General features: G+C 40.4%; 3 protein-coding genes across 7 annotated transcripts in view; 2 read left to right on the forward strand and 1 right to left on the reverse strand.

Annotated features, from left to right (window-relative positions):
• LOC111243261 (thymidine kinase, cytosolic-like) overlaps positions 1 to 8,639 on the forward strand; it is a 20,292-nt gene extending 11,653 nt beyond the window's left edge. Inside the window, exon 7 of the mRNA XM_022788537.2 lies at positions 8,467 to 8,639. The gene's annotated coding sequence lies outside the window, so the exon portion shown is untranslated. The remainder of the gene's footprint in view (positions 1 to 8,466) is intronic.
• The window catches only part of Abl (tyrosine-protein kinase Abl), a 32,073-nt gene continuing 14,269 nt past the window's right edge, over positions 871 to 18,674 (reverse strand). Inside the window, exons 1-7 of one of the 4 annotated variants that reach the window (XM_086978001.1) lie at positions 13,847 to 14,089; positions 13,078 to 13,307; positions 11,512 to 11,777; positions 8,840 to 9,027; positions 3,638 to 6,394; positions 3,140 to 3,357; positions 871 to 2,858 (exon numbers count right to left, since the gene is read on the reverse strand). In XM_086978001.1, the coding sequence (XP_086834127.1) occupies positions 2,652 to 2,858; positions 3,140 to 3,357; positions 3,638 to 6,394; positions 8,840 to 9,027; positions 11,512 to 11,777; positions 13,078 to 13,307; positions 13,847 to 13,904 (3,924 nt within the window). In that variant the 5' untranslated portion in view covers positions 13,905 to 14,089 and the 3' untranslated portion in view covers positions 871 to 2,651. Of the gene's footprint in view, positions 2,859 to 3,139; positions 3,358 to 3,637; positions 6,395 to 8,839; positions 9,028 to 11,511; positions 11,778 to 12,089; positions 12,232 to 13,077; positions 13,308 to 13,846; positions 14,090 to 18,674 lie in introns of those variants that run through there. The other 3 variants (XM_022788506.2, XM_022788516.2, XM_086978002.1) reach the window with 3 other exon arrangements.
• The window catches only part of LOC111243122 (delta-sarcoglycan-like), a 33,902-nt gene continuing 28,569 nt past the window's right edge, over positions 13,342 to 18,674 (forward strand). For both annotated transcript variants that reach the window (XM_086978003.1, XM_086978004.1), the window contains exons 1-2: positions 13,342 to 13,400; positions 14,463 to 14,541. In XM_086978003.1, the coding sequence (XP_086834129.1) occupies positions 13,357 to 13,400; positions 14,463 to 14,541 (123 nt within the window). In that variant the 5' untranslated portion in view covers positions 13,342 to 13,356. The remainder of the gene's footprint in view (positions 13,401 to 14,462; positions 14,542 to 18,674) is intronic.

The following is an 18,674-nucleotide window of genomic DNA, read 5'->3' on the forward strand; positions in this document are numbered from 1 at the left end:
ACAAACGCCACAAGGTCACTTTTTAGCTAGAAACCTGTCACGACTTCTAGATCAGATGGGCTCCAATCTTTTACAAGTTGAAACAACAAGCTTTATTGATGACGCTAAAGCTAAATATTTCCTATTTTGTTTGTTTACGTTATTTTCGTCAGCAGACAATCTAAACGTACCCAAATGTCTGTGTTGCCCGGTTCTCTTTTTGCTATACTATTTTGCTGCTGTTTTATTATGGTTAGTAATATATTATTTCATTGGTTATTGTTATTAATAGTCAATAGTGGATTCAGGCTGGTTCTAGAACGGCTATCAGCCACGTACACAATGTACAGTATAGCCAAACAGCGAACTAGCGCGCTGTTGGATACTAGGCCATCCGTGGTCAGTTTACATTCTGCTATAGATAGATATCTAGCAACCTGTATGTATTTTCTGCGATTGGAATAGAGGTTCCCGTTTGCCTATTCCAAGTGGCCCTTGAGCTGCTTTCCGACACCACCTGCCGGAGCTTGAATGACAAGTAGTAACATGTCTACGGATAGTTTGTTATGGTGATTATCTGCCGATATGTTGCCGATCGCCATCAGTAAAACCATTGGATCTGTCTCTCCCATAAGAAGTAAATAAAATCTTTAGATTCCACGCTATGTTGGCTACTAAATTGTTTTCTATATTTGTAATGGAGACGACAATTCGCTTGTTTCAACACGATTGGATGTAGTAGCACCGTCTTGTGAGAAAAAAAAGTTTTGAACTCGGAGACTTTGAATTCAAGATGCGATATGGTTCTGGAATCAGGAAACATTAACCGGACTATATACGCCATTGCAGAGAACCGTCTTACAGATATAGCTAATCAGAAAAACACGGCTATGCGAGAGTAGTACATTTATAATTTATGATAATATAACGGGGATGGCTTAAGCGCGTACGAAGTTCAAATCATGTCGTATAGTTTGAGACCAAGGTCAATGTTAATTTATCTATCATGAATGATTTGGAAGACGGAAAACTAAGATAGTGGATGGCCAGATATTGGCGTACCGATGGCTTTGTTATACAAAGCAACCATTAGGCAGTCAGAGAGCTTAAAGCAGAAGTTAAGACAATAATGATATAGATAACACCCTTTTCGTATTGACATGATGAGAACATAAATCGAATACATATGAATTAGATCGGTGTCAATCCGTCGAATAGCGGGAACTCGATGTAACTCAATTCAGGATAGCAGCTTTCTTTAGTAGATCACTGGTTTATATATTTTGCTTGTTTTTCACCAGTATGTATTGAGGGTCATTGATATTATGGTCAGGTTGGATGACAACTATACCAATGATTACTCACCAACAGTTATTACCTATTATTATATAGTGTACGGTAAGATTCCACAATCTGTTCATTATTTGAACAGACACATGATAAGAAACTACCAGCAGAAACATGCTACTTAGTATCTAACCATGTTAATTGTGTAGCTCGAACTCTAGAAATTGAAACATCGCTTGCGCGCGCAATCGCGGTATGGCAAAAAGCCCATTATAAAAAGGGCATCTGAGCCGAACAGAATCCTGCAGCTGTTCATTCGGAATCCCTCCCTCGACGGAATCCGCTGTCTTCAGTGAGGGGCAATCGACTGTGACCGTAAACTGTTCGCGTCATTTGCTTTTAAGAGAAGGATATCAGTATTTGCGTTGCGGAGTCACAAACACCATCACTCAATTAATTTCTATTAGTACGCTCATTACGATTTTCAATACAATTGTATATTACTGTAATTGTTGTAGGGTTTATCAGATAATATAGTTCATTGCAGAAGGGCGTCGTCAATCGCCACATTAAAGCGTCTGGGTCCTGTTCTGTGTGAGGTCATTTTGGACCATAAATCAAAGTAGATTGTTACGACTCTGGAGAACTTGATACATTAGGATACACATGGATTGTGCACAAGGGCACCAAGTGTTATTTATGGTTAAAAGTATTTATTATTTTGTTATTATCGTATTTTGCGTGTTTGTCTTTTTCGATTGTTTTTAAATTGTTTTAATACCGTGTCTCGTGACCAATAGGGTACCCTCCTTATTTTTATCTTGATTTTGTAAATAAAAATCATTGTTATTTAGACGTACTGCGTAAGATTCTTTATCGTATCTCCTCAGTCCATACTTTTTTTTTCTTATTATGGACATTCTCATTATATCTTGTTGATTTGTTATTACTGTTTTTTTCATAGGTATAAATTCATTCATTATTCGTTATGGAGTTTCTTTCTATTTACACAATGCGACTAGAACGCGTAAAAGCCGCCCGCCTCTGCCGACTCGGCGTAGCAAAAATCTTGTCTGTCCCAAGTACTATCATTATTTGCAGAACACCGCTCTTCGATTATAATCTATATGCAAAGAGGGCAAAGGAGGGGTTCTCGCAAAGAGCTTAGTTATGGCAAATCGAGTTTGCCCGCTGCGTAGCTTCCCTCGACCTTGGCTTTTGCTGCTGTCTTTCGTTTCTTTCGCTTTTCGTCGAATTATTGTATCGGAGAGGTCAGAAAACTCTGCGGCCAGTCACAATTTAGCTGTTGCTGAAACATCAACAGGGGATAGCAATTGTATGTATGACTTATGGCCCCAAGGCGAGATCACATGTCAAACCTCAACTCATCGCTGTACGAGGTTGACAAGGTCTCGGACTGTGTTATGCAGTTCGTCGAGGGTTTTTGCTGTTTGACTAACGTTATTATTAGTTGTTCCGCGCAGGGAGTTTCCTTGAGTTTCCAATCGGCTCATGAGTTCACGGAACTTGAAGCGTCCAGCAGGTGGAATGGTCTCCGAGTATGCTGAGCAGGTCGTGTGCAAGAGTTGCACCTGTGGAATGGATAATAGTAACGTAACTACGTCATTGTCTATGTATAATTTGCTTGGTGTACCGCAGAAATGTTTGGTTTGTGATTTCATCGACAATACTCAACTAAGCTCTCATAATGAACCGTCTAGACGTAACATAAAAATATTCTGATTTTCACACAATTCGAAACGCTTGGTTACTTCATCCTTTCTTATTAAAACCATATACAATTTCAACAGTTGATATCTTGCTCAGTGTACGTCTATCATACTTATATGGCTCATTTTTAGAATCTGCTCACCTTATCGGAAAGCTGTATAATGTGAGAAGAGGTGAGGGTGGTGGAGCTTTTGAGCGTGCCCACAGTCTGGGTGATGGCTGCAGATGTCTCGATAATCGAGGACTTGGTGTTAGCCACGCTTTCTCGATCGCCGGCCACAAGGGGAGCAGGCTTACTAGCCGGAAGGGGTGGCTTAGGCGCGAGTTTTTTACCACCGCCCACAGAGCCGATTCCTAGAACTGTCACAGTGAGTAACTATCTAACGAAGCTTGCTAACAACATGCATTGACTTTCAAACTACTTTCATTTTCTACAATAAACCAATATCCTTCAACGGTATTCATTAGATCATAATGAGCCCTGCAATAGTTACTTCATAGTCATATTCGTACATCATCTATTATGGCAATTTACTGACATAAAGAAGCTTACAAGTCTCGCGATTTTGTCAAAGAATTTATTATTACTACGGTTATTATTATTATTATTATTATTATTATTAGATATCTGCAAGCTTACCCATGGACTTGCTCTTGATGAGGGAGGGCTTGGTTGGGATGACGGGCTTTTCCGTCCCCTGGCTCTGAGTACTTAGTGCAGGCGCCCCTTCCGGAGTGCGGCCTTTACCTTTGACGTCTGTCGGAGGCTTGCCTGTCTTTAGGGTTTCAGGCCGCCCACCTCCGAGCTGTTGCCCTGTGCCTTTTTGGTTACTTCCCGGACTGATTTGACTACTGAGAGGGGAACTAGCGGCTACACTAGTTGAGTTGGGACTCGCGTGGAGACTGTTGTTAGGGTTCATCACATTGGGACTATTGGCGTTAACATTGACTTGGTTGTTGCTTGTTGTTCCCTCCCAGAGCTTCTTGAGGCTCGAGATACTCCCCGCGCTTTGTCGTTTTTCCTCTTCACCTGATGAATTTCCTGATGACGTTCGCCGCTCAACCTCACGCTCGATTCCAGATCCGATTCCGGCAGCTCCAGTCCCATTGCTAGCCGCCGCATTCCCATTGCGCACGTGCAGTTTCGGTGAGCTATTCTCTTGATTAAGCGCCTTAAGCTGCACGAGCGCATTTGTGCCTCCTTCAGCGGACTTTTTGGCAGCCTTTGCCTTAATGCTCTCAAAAAGCTCCGTAAAGAGGGGCGGTACTGTGGTTCCCGCTTCATCCATCTGCCTTTGAACCTGGGGATTGCTAGCGGCCACATGTCCGCTTCTATTCCGCTCTCGTTCCGTTTTACTGCTGTTATCCTGTTCTTTGTCTTTACGTTTTCTTTCCTCCTTTTCTCGATCTTTTTTGTCTTTCTTTTCTTTCTTTTTGCTTTCCTTATCCTTCGAGCTGCTGTTGCCATCTCCACCTTTCCCGGTGCTGGTGCTCGTAAAACTTACACTGACGCTAGTCTCTTCGCGCATCGAGTCTAGGTGGTCCACGCTTCCACTTTTGCGGGGCAGCTCGCTTGCCTTGGAAGGCGACTTCTTGATCGACCTTCTAAGGAACGACGAACCAAACGAGCTCAGACCACCCACAACACCACCACTACCGCTACTGCCGCCGGCGCCACTAATCGTTGTTGTCACTGACGTCGTGAGCTCTTCGGGCCGAGAATCGCGTTTCCATTTTTGATTCAGCTCCTCTGTAATGCCTCCGCCCTTGTTGTGGGTCAGGTCGGACTTCTGTCGTAGGAAGAACGGCGTTGCCAGGTTGTTGTCATCAGTCGCAAAGTTACAAACATTGCTGCTATTCGTGACATCGTGAATATTTGCTGCTGCTGGCGGCGGGGCCTGCCGCGACACCGAATAATGAACCATGTCACCAGATTTCGTTGGCGGCGGCGGTGCCGCGCCGTTCGGCACACCCGTGTGCAATCCATGCTGGCGTAAAGATTCAAGATACGCGCCAATGCGGGCATTCTTCGGCAAGGTACCATAACGGTTAATGGCCTTCTTCACATTCTGAACCTCCAAAGCCGCTATCTGCACCTGCTGTTCGTTGACCCTCCTCGGCGCAGCGCTTAATTTAAGTCCGCCAAGCGTTTGCTGTTGTGCATGTTGCTGTTGCATTTGCTGCTGTTGCTGCTGCTGGACCCGTAATCGCACCGGTTCCTCTTCATCGTTCTCGCACACCTTCTCCAGACTGCCAAAATTCTCCGTTGACGGCGTCGTTCCTTCATCTGGCACACACGAGCTGTCACGAAATGAACTCGTCCGTTTAGGTGGTGCCGGAGCTTGCTTTGCTTTGTTCGTTTTACCACGCATCTGTACGCTGCCTCCCTTCGATGGGGCGTTAGCACTTGGAAGTATGATGCCCATTTTGGCAACGGGCGACTCTTTCTTTGGCGTGAGCGGCATCGGGGCGATGTTTGCGGGCGGTGGCGGCAAATCTTCAAATTCGAAACTAGTAGAAGTGGTTTGCTGGTTCTCTAACTGACGCTCGACTTCTTCTTGGATTGACGAATGTTGGAACATATGCTCAAGCATTTCGAGAATCTCACGAAAACTTGGTCGGTCGGCTGCGTTCCATGACCAACACTTGCGCATTAGCTCATAGACACTTGACGGACATCCTGCAGGACAACCCATACGATAACCTGACTCGAGCATACGATAAACTTCCGAGAGGTCTACTCCCGGATACGGTGACATACCGTATGTCGCGATTTCCCAAAGTAGAATACCAAACGCCCATACGTCGCTCTTCGTTGAGAACTTGTTGAATGCCAGACCTTCGGGCGCTGTCCACTTAATAGGGAATTTCGCGCCCGCATGGGCTGTGTATGTGTCGTCGTCCCGCATCAGGCGAGCAAGGCCAAAGTCAGCCACCTTGATTAAATGGTTTTCGCCCACTAGACAATTTCGCGCCGCTAAATCACGGTGAATAAAATTGCAGCTTTCAAGGTAGGCCATAGCGGACGCTACCTGTGTGGCCATATGCATGAGAACGACGGCGTCCATACTCTCCGGCGATGACCCCCGTAGGTACTCTAGAAGGTTGCCGTGCGGCATGAATTCGGTGATGATGAAAAATGGAGGCTCTCGCGTACAAACTCCCATCAGTTGAACAAGGTTTGGGTGGCGCATTTCTTTCATGAGAGTTGCCTCTTCCATGAAGTCATTCAATGCCATAGTGTCTTCTTTGAGCGTCTTAACCGCTACTGTAATATTGTGCCTCTTCCACGTAGCTTCATATACATCACCGTACTGGCCACCTCCGAGCTTGTGTTTCATTACAATATCAGTTCGGTCAATTTCCCATTCGTCCGGCTCTGGAGATAACGCGAACACTGCAAAGATTCGTCATAAGCAAGCAAAAGATACAGGTAAAAAGGCATATTTCTGACAAGTATATTAGCTAGAGAAATGAACGATCAGATTCGGCCCGGTATACTTTAAAACACAGTACAAGAATCGGGTTTTTTGGAAAAAAAAATACGAAAAATAGCAGAGAAGCGCATGCTAAAAAAATAGCGTATTGTATGGTTCCGTTGTTCCTTGTCATCACAACAAATCTATAATAACACTACATATTTTTAGTATTCACAACTTTTCAATTTTTGGGACAAACTAAGAAGCTCTCTAAAAGAGATATTGAATGTTTAAAACTTTTGGACGGAAGTGTCTAGAAATAATAATGTAGTCTTTGAAAATGCTTGGACTTTACGGGTAGAAGTCAGAGAAATTGAGCAAAATTCACCCTCGCAAAAGCCAGGACGGCAGTTTATCGACGCATCACTTTCGTTTGACAAACCCGTCTCCTATTCGTCCGGGTCACAATGAACTAATATATATACATATATATATAAGCGTACACATTCAGCTTCGCGACTGTGATATTTATTTGTTCGTATATCACCTATATTATCGTAGAACTGTATGTAACTCATCCAAATGCAAATTACATCTCACAGCCATAGTCTCCTATGTTTTTCCCATGACAATATGTTAACAAAGTTCATATGTTTTTTCACCTAATAGTATGTCTTTTGTGGTTAAAACATTTTCTACTACTTACAAACAGTTACGCTTGTTACTCTTAGAAAATCTTAGTATGCTGCCTCGTTTATCTGTAAGACGGAGAAATCCAGTTGACAGATACTGATAAAGAAAGGCGGACGGTCTCCCGATGCTCTTCGATTGGGACGGAGCAAGAGCCGCAAGTGCTCATTTGCTTGAAATTCTCACTTGGCTTATTACAACATCAGATATCACTGATACGTGAAAAAGGATCCAGCTGCTCTCTTATTAACCGCTTGCACTCCGTACATCATCAGGAGCGTTAGGATTTTAAAAAGCGTCACGTCAGAAAGCATATGTCTAACATAAATTTTTCGCAACGAAAGGCCAACAAGCTAGAGTAACACGTAAATATTGCAAATTACATACGTCTCCCCATCTCACAAATAAACAAAATAGGTTAGAAATAATAGCTTAGCGAGCATTTTACAGGCATCGCCTTATCGTAACTAAGTTCATCGACGTTCTTTCAAACAATGGTTAAAAAATTGACAAATATTTTGCCAGGGCTGTCTCTGGCACCCGTTGCCCTTTAAGTGTTTCGAAATCAATATTGCAAAGGTGCATTAACAAAGTTGTACCATTTATACTGCAAGATATATGTTACCTAATACCCTGTTAGCCACGGCTATGATTAAAGGAAATTCGATTTATCGTACAAAAATGCTGTTTCTTATCCGTGACGCGTGGACCAATGTTCGTATGAAGAACATCTATGATAACTACTTTTCGAGCCATAATTTTATTGAATAGTAAAAAAGGGAGCTGAAAAGGGAGTAAGCAAGTGCTTCAACAAAACGATACTTACTGTTTCAAGGAGCATAGGTTACAAAAGGTTACTAAGTAGATTATGCCTCAAAAATGTAGTCATTTAAAAAATAAGTCAGCAGGTCGATAGCCATATAGGTGTTGCATCCGCTTCACACTGCCTTCACATCCGCCGTAACTGAGATATTATAAAAACATAGCAAAAATAGGTCATGTGGTATAATCAAAAGAACATTATGAATGCAAAATATTGTCTAAACATTCGTATCGTGTTTGCTGAAAAATAACTTAAAAATACATCCTCACATGGAAATATGCTTTATATCTAAGTTGCATGTTGCAGGACCATATGTGTATAACAATTATGTTAAATTAAACTGCTCGTTTCGCTGACTGGTTCGTAAGCTGAAATATTTAATAGTTACAAGATAAACTTGACTTACCGAACTGATTTTTACTAACTAATTATAATTCTTACTATAATTCATTATATTTTTTCTATTTTTGCTTAATTTTTAATCACTGAATAAAACAAGGTAAGAATGAAATACTAAGGCTATCCTATTTTTCACAGAAACGACCTAGACGTGTGACATGTATCGTAGCGCATATGGCGCAGTCTTGGAAAAATTCGACGCATGTGTTACCTAATCCCCTGCCTCGAAATGTATTCAGTGTTTGGCTTTGAAGAGCACCGAACTTCCGAACCATCCCAAAAAAATAAATGCATTTATCAATACTCTTCTACTTTTAGATTTTTTTCATTGCTAATTAGAATACTGCGAGCATTCTAACATAGTTTTTATATTCCTCCCGGAGGACTTAGAAAAAAAAAGCGACATTTCAATTAATAACCTCGCTTCTACTTTTTAAAAATCACGTTACAATCGAACTGGCGATTAGATTTAACTGTTAATTTTAATCAAAAATCAAACTGTACAACGAACCAGCTGGTTTGTTCCTTTTTGGAGCAGGATAAAGTAGTTGCGTAATCAGTCCATCAGCCACGAGCGAATGATGATGAACGAGCTCTGCGAGAGTGTTGAAACGGCACTCTGATGTGACATACACCTTTCCTCGATTACTTCCCCCGGTACAACTGCTTCCAGTTACGTCCTCGTCTGACACGTTAATCCTAGAAAGTTTGAAAAAGGTTGAAGCATAAATCCTGGCCATAACCGAGAGCGGATCCACTAAACAAATATAACCTTACAAATGAGGCGTAATTGACATAAGATACCTACAAGCACTGAGATTCGTTGTGTACATCTCGCACTCGATTAGGAACAAATATCTGAAGTATTTCGTGGAGCTTAAGTCTTTATCTTCAAAACAACGCTTATAAAATTATAATAAATATGGGAAGGAAATAATCGTCTACCAGACGGAAAAGTAGGATCGATTATACATCGATCCAGCCTGGAACGATCTGCAAGTAGTGCAGAGTACATTTCAAAACATAGCTCAGTTTACTAAACAGTGCACTTTATTCATGAAGTACATATAGACATGTCAATAAAAATCTAAATGTGGATTGTTGAGTTGGGAATAACTGCGATACCCAGAAGCTCATGTTACTTCAATAACACAAAGGAGAGATGCACAGTGCCGCCCACCAATATTTTTACTAGGCTGAAGGAAAAACGTAACAGTGTCAACAGCAAAACCGCAAAAAAAAAAGAAAAAAAATACCAGACTGAAGGAAGCAAGAGTGTTTACAAAAAGTACGGTATTTTAGGCTATGAAGATAAAAAAAAAATATAGAGGCAATGCGGGGTGTAAATTCGAAAATCCTACGCGTCCGTATCCAGCTAGTGCAGCCACAATCAAAACGTTTGCGGCCATTTAGAGCTGACTACTGTAAACAGTTTTTATAAATGATCAATACTTGGAGCTTTTGCTATTACGGAAGTAGTATGCTAGTATATAAAAATGTTGTTGAACAATTAACTGGTATATACGTAGCTTCGCTTGTTATCGGATTATCGTTTCGCCAACTTTTCACTTGAATTGCGGTACGGTATCTAAATTGTCTAGCTTTGTTCCAAGGTTTACAACATGCTCGTCTCGAAATATCGTAGTGAAAAAAGCTTCGCAACAATTCTGCGACGAATACTGCTTATCATTAAACCTGATCTAGCAATCTCCTGTTTTTTTTTTTGCTAATATGTACATTTGAATTTCGTCAAGTAAAGAGTTGGAGTGTAGTCATGCCGCTATGCTATTCTGAAGGTAAAAATTACTTTAAATTTCTATCAGTTGACAACAATGAAGTTATTAAGTATAGACTAACTAAACTGGTGTTCTTATTCACTTCTTCTTTTTCATGCTCAAACTGACCCAGCGGCACAAAAATAACCGCATTATTATTGCTATTATAAGCCCCTCACCGTTACCTAGTTATATGTAGTCTTTGCGAGGATTTATAAAGCACTGTAATAGCACAATATCTGTATAAGTTATTATAATTCAATCCGGTCTTTACGTAATTCCCATGCATGCAAGTCTACTCGACAAAAATCGTTGAGTTTGTATCTGTGTCACTGGTGGAATAGGTTACGCATTGACCCATCGAACTTAACTGGAAATGACCTCGGTTAGTACTTCACTGCAAGTCATTGGTCCATCGACAATACGTGGATGCTCTTACTACGAGGAGTACCAGCTATTCTGAGACTTGCTAAAAAAAAAAGATTAAGTTGAAGGCTTTTTCGGTGAGATCAGCTGCTACGATGCACCAAATAGGAAGTGTGGACACTGCAATGGTCGTAAACAGACGGACGAGAAGGTCCACACCTCGCAGAAGCATCAAGAGAGTTAACGATGATGTTGGCACCGTGTAAACTTATATAAGAAGGTCTCGAGTCCCCATTGAGGGACTTTTTGCAAACATGTTAAGTCTAAAAGCTGAAACCATTGTTCATTAGGGGGTGTCGACAGTATTTCGAGTGCCTAGCTATGTTTAATGATTTGGATATATACATTTAGATTTGGATTTTGTACAGACACAAATAGAGATTACCACTTGAAAAAAGATTTGTATCTCTAAAACAAAAAATATTTTTAAAGTCAAAAATATCCGCTCTTGGCGTTCACTTTACGATGCTATATTACAATCGTTTTAATGTTGCCTAAATAAAAACAACCTTACCTTATAGAAGCATTTGTCTCACACATGCGTGTCAGGAGCTAGGTCACAGGCATTGAACGATTTAAATGCTAGCAAAATCTAATAGTTATCATATATCTATAGATTACTTGAAAAGCACATGAAAGGACAGAAGCAAAGTGGTATAGCTGCTTGGCAGGAACACATGACTTGCAGTTCAACCCCATGCCTCTACCCCTTTTCGAAAATTTCGAACATAAACCAATTTCTTATGCAGACAGCGGCATAAAATTACAATATATCCTGGCTCGAATATTCATTTAATGAAATAAGCAACATGAGGCCTAACAAATCCCCTTTTCTTTCTCCTATTGTTTTCTGAAAGTTCAAGATAATTGTTGAATGACGAATTGTTGGTAGTTCTGATGAGAAAAGGTATTTCTGGGAATAAAAGAACTGTAAACAACTAGTTGAATGGCGCACAGTGACTTCATCATATGCTACACGAACCTGTAATGGTAAACGCGGCCTTCACATCGAAGTGAGATCGACCTCTGCCCTGGACTCGACTCGCTTTCACGAACCAGAAAACTGCCATTAATGCCTGATGACAGCAAATACTCAGCGGCGTTCCGGGAGATCGGACCATGGTACCATGAATGTTTTTCCAGAGAGTTTGCAGGAGTAATATAGTTGGCAGGGACCCAGCCTACCTGTCCTGTACGTGATTGAGCCTCACACCATTCATTTGTTTTGTTGTAAGAGAGAACCTTGATCTGAAATAAAAATAGGTTCGGTTAATCTTTACTTTGTTAACATGCACTTTAATGGTTTGCAAATTTGCTGCTAACATCATTCCCAATTAAGATACTCAACTTAATTTGATTGCTGAATAAAACTGTTAACTTAAGATGAAGTTATTAATTATTATTGCTGTGTTAATAACTGTGTTACGTCCGCGATCTAATGTAAGCTGCATTCTATAACTACTAGAATACTACTAGTCGTTTTCAAGTAAGCAAGGATATACATAGAGATAACTAATTAAAGGTATTTCACTTCGACCGATACTTTAAGTTGTTAATCACCCAGGGAATATAGATGCAACTCTCAGTTTTCATAATTGACCGTCTTAGTTGCCTCTAACTCTTCAGCCCACAAAGTTTTCCGAAAACCTAATTTTATTATGGGTTTGTCTTTCCTGAACTCATTGTAGCCTACATTGACGCAGCGTTATGCACCGAAAATTTCGAATCATATGTTGCACAGAAGATCGGTGCGAGAGTGAAACGTGCGCCGTGCACATTTGCTATCAGGCTGCGTACGTGCAGAATGCAGTCGTAAAGTTACGTTCTAATAGCAAGAGAAGGGTATGAGACCACCTTTCTTGAAAACAGTTGAATGTTCCACGTGAAATGCCGTTGTATCAACCGTGTGGTGAATTAACTGTGGCATTTATAGCTTTTTTCCGTGTGTAAATGGACTTAGGCTCATGTGTGACGAAATCGAATAAAACCCTGTCAATTTTACGCTCTTTTTTTCCAAGCCATAGATAATGCGATAATCAAGCAATACTGGAAACAAAGACACTTAAACCCTCGATTACTGAATGCGCGATACCAGCTGTCTCTGTCTCCAAGGTAAACAAAATTCACGAAAAGTGACTGAGGATTGTGGATCAAACAGTATGATTATAGAGCGGGAATATTTTGTTTTTGTTCTCTCTAGCTTACTTAACTGGACCTGTTTGGTACGCTAAAAGTTTGGTACGCCAATTACTAGGTCGGTTCGTCAGGGTCTCCACCAACGGAGCAATATGCTTTTAAAAGCTGCTATTGCCAAACTGCATTTAAAAAGGTTCTACTTTCTATGAAGATGCCTTCTTGCCGAATCGATTTGCCTAGTTTAATCCAGATATTTACGATAAGCTTTTGATGACTTTCGAATGCCATTAATCCAAAGTCAGATATCCGTCTGCAAATAATTTTCTCACATCATAAACGTTATGTACATACATGAGCTGCGTAAAATTGCGGCTATATCTATATTTTTATGAATATTTGCTCTGAGTTTTACCTGATCTCCTTTGGCAAGCGCGAGCTGGTTGTCCCCCCCAGCTTGGAAGTCGTATAATGCAACAAACACATCTGAGTCGGCTGAACTTGTAGGATCGTTGTCATCGAGGAGATTTTCCTTGGATGTCCATGAGGAGTTGGCCGTCACCCACAATTCGTCGGGTATTCCTCCGACCGGAGGTACGGAAGGCAGAGGCCGATGTTGAACGCCCAGTTGGTCACAGAAGAAGTCTGTAAAGAAAATTCAACACAGTCAACCTAAATAGCTAAACTGTTGTGTATGAGTAAAGTACCATTTGGGTCTACGATTCAGACAAAAATAGGGTAAGTTAATAAGATTTCAAAATATGTGTCGCGTAAGGGGTTAAAGGTTATAACGAAAGTAAATTGTTAATCCCTAACACAAGGGACCGATAGCTTCTTTTCGCGAAATTAACTTCAAAACAAGCAACTCTAACTTTTTGAATCGATCGAAAAGCTTTTGCTGCCTATTACAATAACTGCACATTTATGAACTACAGATAATATACTGTTACGTTAATAAAAGCCGGATTCGGTTCTTTCGGATCAATTCGGATTAGTAATGGCAAACTGAACTACCCGTACTAACACAATCGTAGAGCAATCGAGCCTGTCTAGATGAACGAGCAGTAGGCGGAGTCTGTTCGCAAGGAGATAATAATGTTTACACAAATGGGGCTTTTCCTGTTGTTGTTATATCTGAGTAGCGGATCTGCAACCCCTTTAGACCATCAAGTGTTATCTCTTACCCCTTTTATTTCCGTTGTTCAAATGAGCATTTAATCGGAAGACGCACTTAACAAACATTAGTTAACCGTTACTGCGAAGTCTACTTTATACATATAAGAAAAAATGCTAAGTCCACATCAGCAACGAAAACAGTAATCTTCGCTGCACCCTTTGTCTATTCATAATAGCTATTTGCCACACGTCGAAAACATGATAGTTTATAACACGTCGTATGCGTCAGGGCGTCTGCTTACTGCATCCGTATCATCGACAAAGCCCAACTAAGTAATACTTCTTGCAGTTTTATTAAATACGTTTTCCCTTACGCCACCTTCCTGCCCTCTCTCTTGCAGTGTCACTATAATTACATATGGTATGATATTTTGTTAATGCTTATTCAACGTGCGTTTCTCGTCGTAGAAACACATAACGATTCAAACTGGGAGGTGAAGCAGTAAAATCGAGCTGTAAATTATCAATGTCATAGTTAACTTCTGCCAATGACAAGAGGCGCGTTTCCGAGTTCTACGTACTTTCCTTTCGTTCTGGCTTATATATATCGTTCCCATAACGAGAAGGCTCGTCATCGTCTGCTCCGTAACGGTTGCGCGCGTTCATTTTGCAAACAACTTTCAGAGCTGTGTACATGGACGAGAAGGCGGAGGCACACCACGACGTCAATATTCAAATCACAGTGGCAATAGCCGAAACAGCAGTAAGTACCCGAAACTAAAACAATGACCATGTCATTTTTACGATCACATGGAAATAGTCTATGAACGTCTAGGCGGAGCGCTTGTCCCCCTGTGGCCGTTACTTTCTGACTACAGATCGCCATTGACTATTGGTTCAGGCAGTCTGGAGGCCCCGGCGTTGGCTGTAAACGCGACTGGATAACCTTCATTCTCTTAGGGTGCCCTATTAATCGTACTCTTGGAAGGCAATAATTATTGTACTAATATTTTCGGCTAAAACGGTGTTTAACAAGAGGAGGTGACATTCCAAATTCGATTTTTTTCAGTCTACTAATATTTATTATAATATAAGGTCCATTCTAGCAAATGCATAGGATTGCATTGAGTTGATTGGACAGGTGGTACTTAGAATAAAAAAGAATAGGGATGTTTAGCTGATCTGGTGATCTCCTCTCCTCTCGGTATGAGTAAAAATAACCACTACATCTAAAATTCTGGAAGTAGCAAACGTATACTACTGCTAACACGTTGGTAGAACTCTAGCCGACTACATTAACACATTTTAGCTCGACTTGCTGAAACTCGTCGTGTTCGTGCGGTGTTCTAGTTTTTATGGCCTTTCAGTAAGTTTTGTAAATCAAAGACATTTTTTTCTAAGTAGAACATTCGCTTGCGAAATGCTATAATAGCGATCCTTGAAATTAGCTACCATTCGGGCCAATCAAATTAGAAAAAGGGACTTAACCTAATTCATGGATAAGAAGAACGCTTAACTATAGTTGTGCCTAAACCACAGACATTTGCGGTGCCTGACTGCATTACGATCCTTATGTGGAATTGATGATCAGCTGACTCAATTAATTATTGAAAACTATGCTTTTTTAACCGATCGTGCACATGCCAATCTGAAAGTGACCGACGCTTTTTATTTATGCCTAGAGACAATGTATTTTACACGTATACAGACCAGCCGCAACCACTATGCTATGCAGTAAAGCAATCTGGTAGAAACAGAATCACAATTTGAAAAAAAACTATCAAGGAAACTAAGCTTGTCCTCATTTGCACGGATAATAGTTTGTTGAATTATGAATCATAACATATATATCCCCGCCAGAAAACACACGCGAGGATATGCTAATGCTTGAACAGTAGTAAAGAGCATCATTAGAAGTGAACGAAAGATGTCCGTGCAATGTTAAATTTACAACTGGGAATTGCATTATTACTTTAAAAACCACTCCTATTAGCTAAGATCAAGATAGGCCTCTTGGCACTTATTAACTTAAACACATGTGCCTATATACCTATCAAAATACTAGCAAAATTGACCTTTTCCTTCACTCGGACCAGCCCTATTTTTTATTGATTAGTGCAACGAGCTCACCACATGTTTAACGTTTTATTTATAGGAGTCGAGCCGTTCTGTCGCAAAAAAGCTTGTTTTTTCTTTTTTATCTCTTTGAAAAGTTTGTTGCCCTCTTACCAATATACACTCAAAATGCGTACACTTGTATATCACACAAGATATTTAAGATCGTTATTGAACGCCACTTTATTGCCAGCAACCATGAACCGTTCCCTAACATTTCCCAGAAAAACATATCACACTGCCAAAAAAATATGTCACATCTGGGAAAAATAACTGCGAGGTTAAAATGTAATATAATTTACGTGCACGCTACAGGTTAAACCCTATCCCGTAGCTGTCTCTCTTCTTGCCTGGCTTGTATATAACCTCTATGGCAAACTGAGCCTGTTGAAAGTACTATGGGTAAGTAAGCAAGTTCAAACAAATTTTGTTAGGCTGGTTGTCATAGAGGATATTCGTTTGTCTACTGTTTTCAAACTTTAAATTAGAAAAAGACCAACTTGTATTAAAACATAACAACACTGTGACAAAACAACTGTACGGCGTTTTCTTTAGTTTCCTCTGTTATGCAATGTTTTCACGTTGGACAATCCCCCGCCAACCTTAAACACATCTTTTTTTTGCTCGTAATCAAGGCTTTCGACATTCTTATGCGGCTTCTGAAAAATCCGTGAAAAATATGCACAAAACAAACCTAAAGATCCTCAGTTGAGTTTAGGTTTAATGGTTCGAAAAATGACCCATAAAAATTGTTCTTAATATAACCCAGATATTCTTTATAAAAATCATCGGCGGTTTGGAAAGCAGAGCATTAACTAAAAATTGTTTCTCCCAAATAAGTTTCAACGGCTAGTCTTCTTAAGACTTTTCTTGATTTTAGAAACTACGAGTTATTAGTTTAATACATCTAGCATATTTATCAGACATAACAAACACGGGAACAGCGTCTCACAATTTTTCGAGAAAAAAATGTACAACTAGGTGTACTATAAGCTTGGACTTAGTTGTTTAACTTACAAAAACCACTGACAATTGTAATACATATGTATATATACCTAGATCCCAAAAATTACAATTGACTTCAGATCAAAGTGGAACTTGAATTATCGTAAAGAACATTTTAAGATATGACTATCGTGATCATGATAATGAATACGCTTATCAGCAATATCCATATAGCAAGAATCTTTGTCAACGAGTTAGTCAATAAAGGATCGAACTAACTCGTCGAACACTGCCACCCTTCGTTGGCTCATATCAGAAAGACTCTGACGAAATTACAGATATTTAGAATTCATTACAGAAAAGTTTTATCCCACAGTAAAATTACACATTTCAACCAATGGTCTATAACTGCCAAGTAATTTGTCTATTTGTTAACCTCTCGTACGCCCTACTGGGGTTTGTGTTGCCCAAGGCCTATTATAAAAAGAATAATAATAATAATAACACTAATAAATAAAGTTTGTCAGTTCTAACGCACATGTTAATCTGCACCCTACCACCTCGAGACTGAATAGTATTTTAGATGGGCATCGAATTGTAGCATCATATCAAAGCCAAAGTGCATCATATGGACAGATGTCTTAAGTTCAGAGTGAGAAAAATATAGAGAGCATACGTATTAACAGAAATATTATTAAAAGTAAACCTACATTTCATATCCCCGCAAAGAGTAACTTTTCTACAGTCTGGAAATTATTTTGTCAACGATTCATTCACGCCATTACGGCAATATGTACTACCCACAAATATAAATGTCTTGCATGTTCATTTAATTTCCCGCAGAATTAAAGCCTGTTGCCGTTTTTCCATCCAGTCAAAGGATTAATTTACAGCGATGTACTAGAACAAAGTCGTAGTGCTAGTAGCAGTCGTTCTCCAGAAAAAGTTCGATTTTCTATTACATAACACACATATACACACGCACCCACAGCAGCACAGAGACAAAACCGAAAAAATAACAGCGGGAGCTGAACGGGACTTTGTGAGTTTACCCACAATTCCTAGCTATAAGTTGTCGAGTTGATGATAGCCTTTGGTTTGTGGAAACGGCTGTGGGCAGTCGCTGTTCTCTAGAAGAATGTAAGCTGAAATAAAAAGAAAAAAGTGCGAAGTATGCTTATACCCCTGTACTTATTCTGCGTCATAACGGGAGTCTCGGCTCAGTTAAGTTGAAATCGGGGATCCGAGCGATACATAATAGAACACAGACAAAGAAAGAAGCCTGGGAAACTCCCTTTTCCCGCCACCCTCGGAAACTAACTCAAGCGAACTGAAAGTAGAAACAAGAATCGCTAACCGCTTCTTTTTCAACGTCATCGCTATTTTGCTGCCAGTTGGTCGAGGATCTCAAGGCTCTATAAGGGCCTATAGCGACAACAGTGGGGAGGGCGTAACTCAAAAAGACCGATGGAATCGATCTCTAGCTATACAAACAACCGGAATAAACCCTCCGCACTTTTAAGGCCCTCCCTGTAGAATACCAACAGGACCGGCGTAAAATGGGTAAAGCTGGGACAGGGGCAGAGAAAGGTTTTAGACGATAGATTCAGAGATTACATAGACGCTTCTACCGCTGCTGTCTACTTCTTCTACTCCTGGAAAGGATGATAAGCAGACAACGCCTAGCGAAGACTACGTACGCTAGACGACAATAAGCTGGTCCTACTGGCCCACAAGTAAGTTCCCTCCCTTTGCGGAACTACCAAGTGCCGAACGTCGTGCCATTTCATTATCAATTCGATGACTACCACTACTGCTGTTGTCATGATCAGCGTC

Source organism: Varroa destructor, unplaced genomic scaffold, assembly GCF_002443255.2.
Source record: "Varroa destructor unplaced genomic scaffold, Vdes_3.0 BEIS01000001.1, whole genome shotgun sequence".
Classification (NCBI taxonomy): Eukaryota; Metazoa; Arthropoda; class Arachnida; order Mesostigmata; family Varroidae; genus Varroa; species Varroa destructor.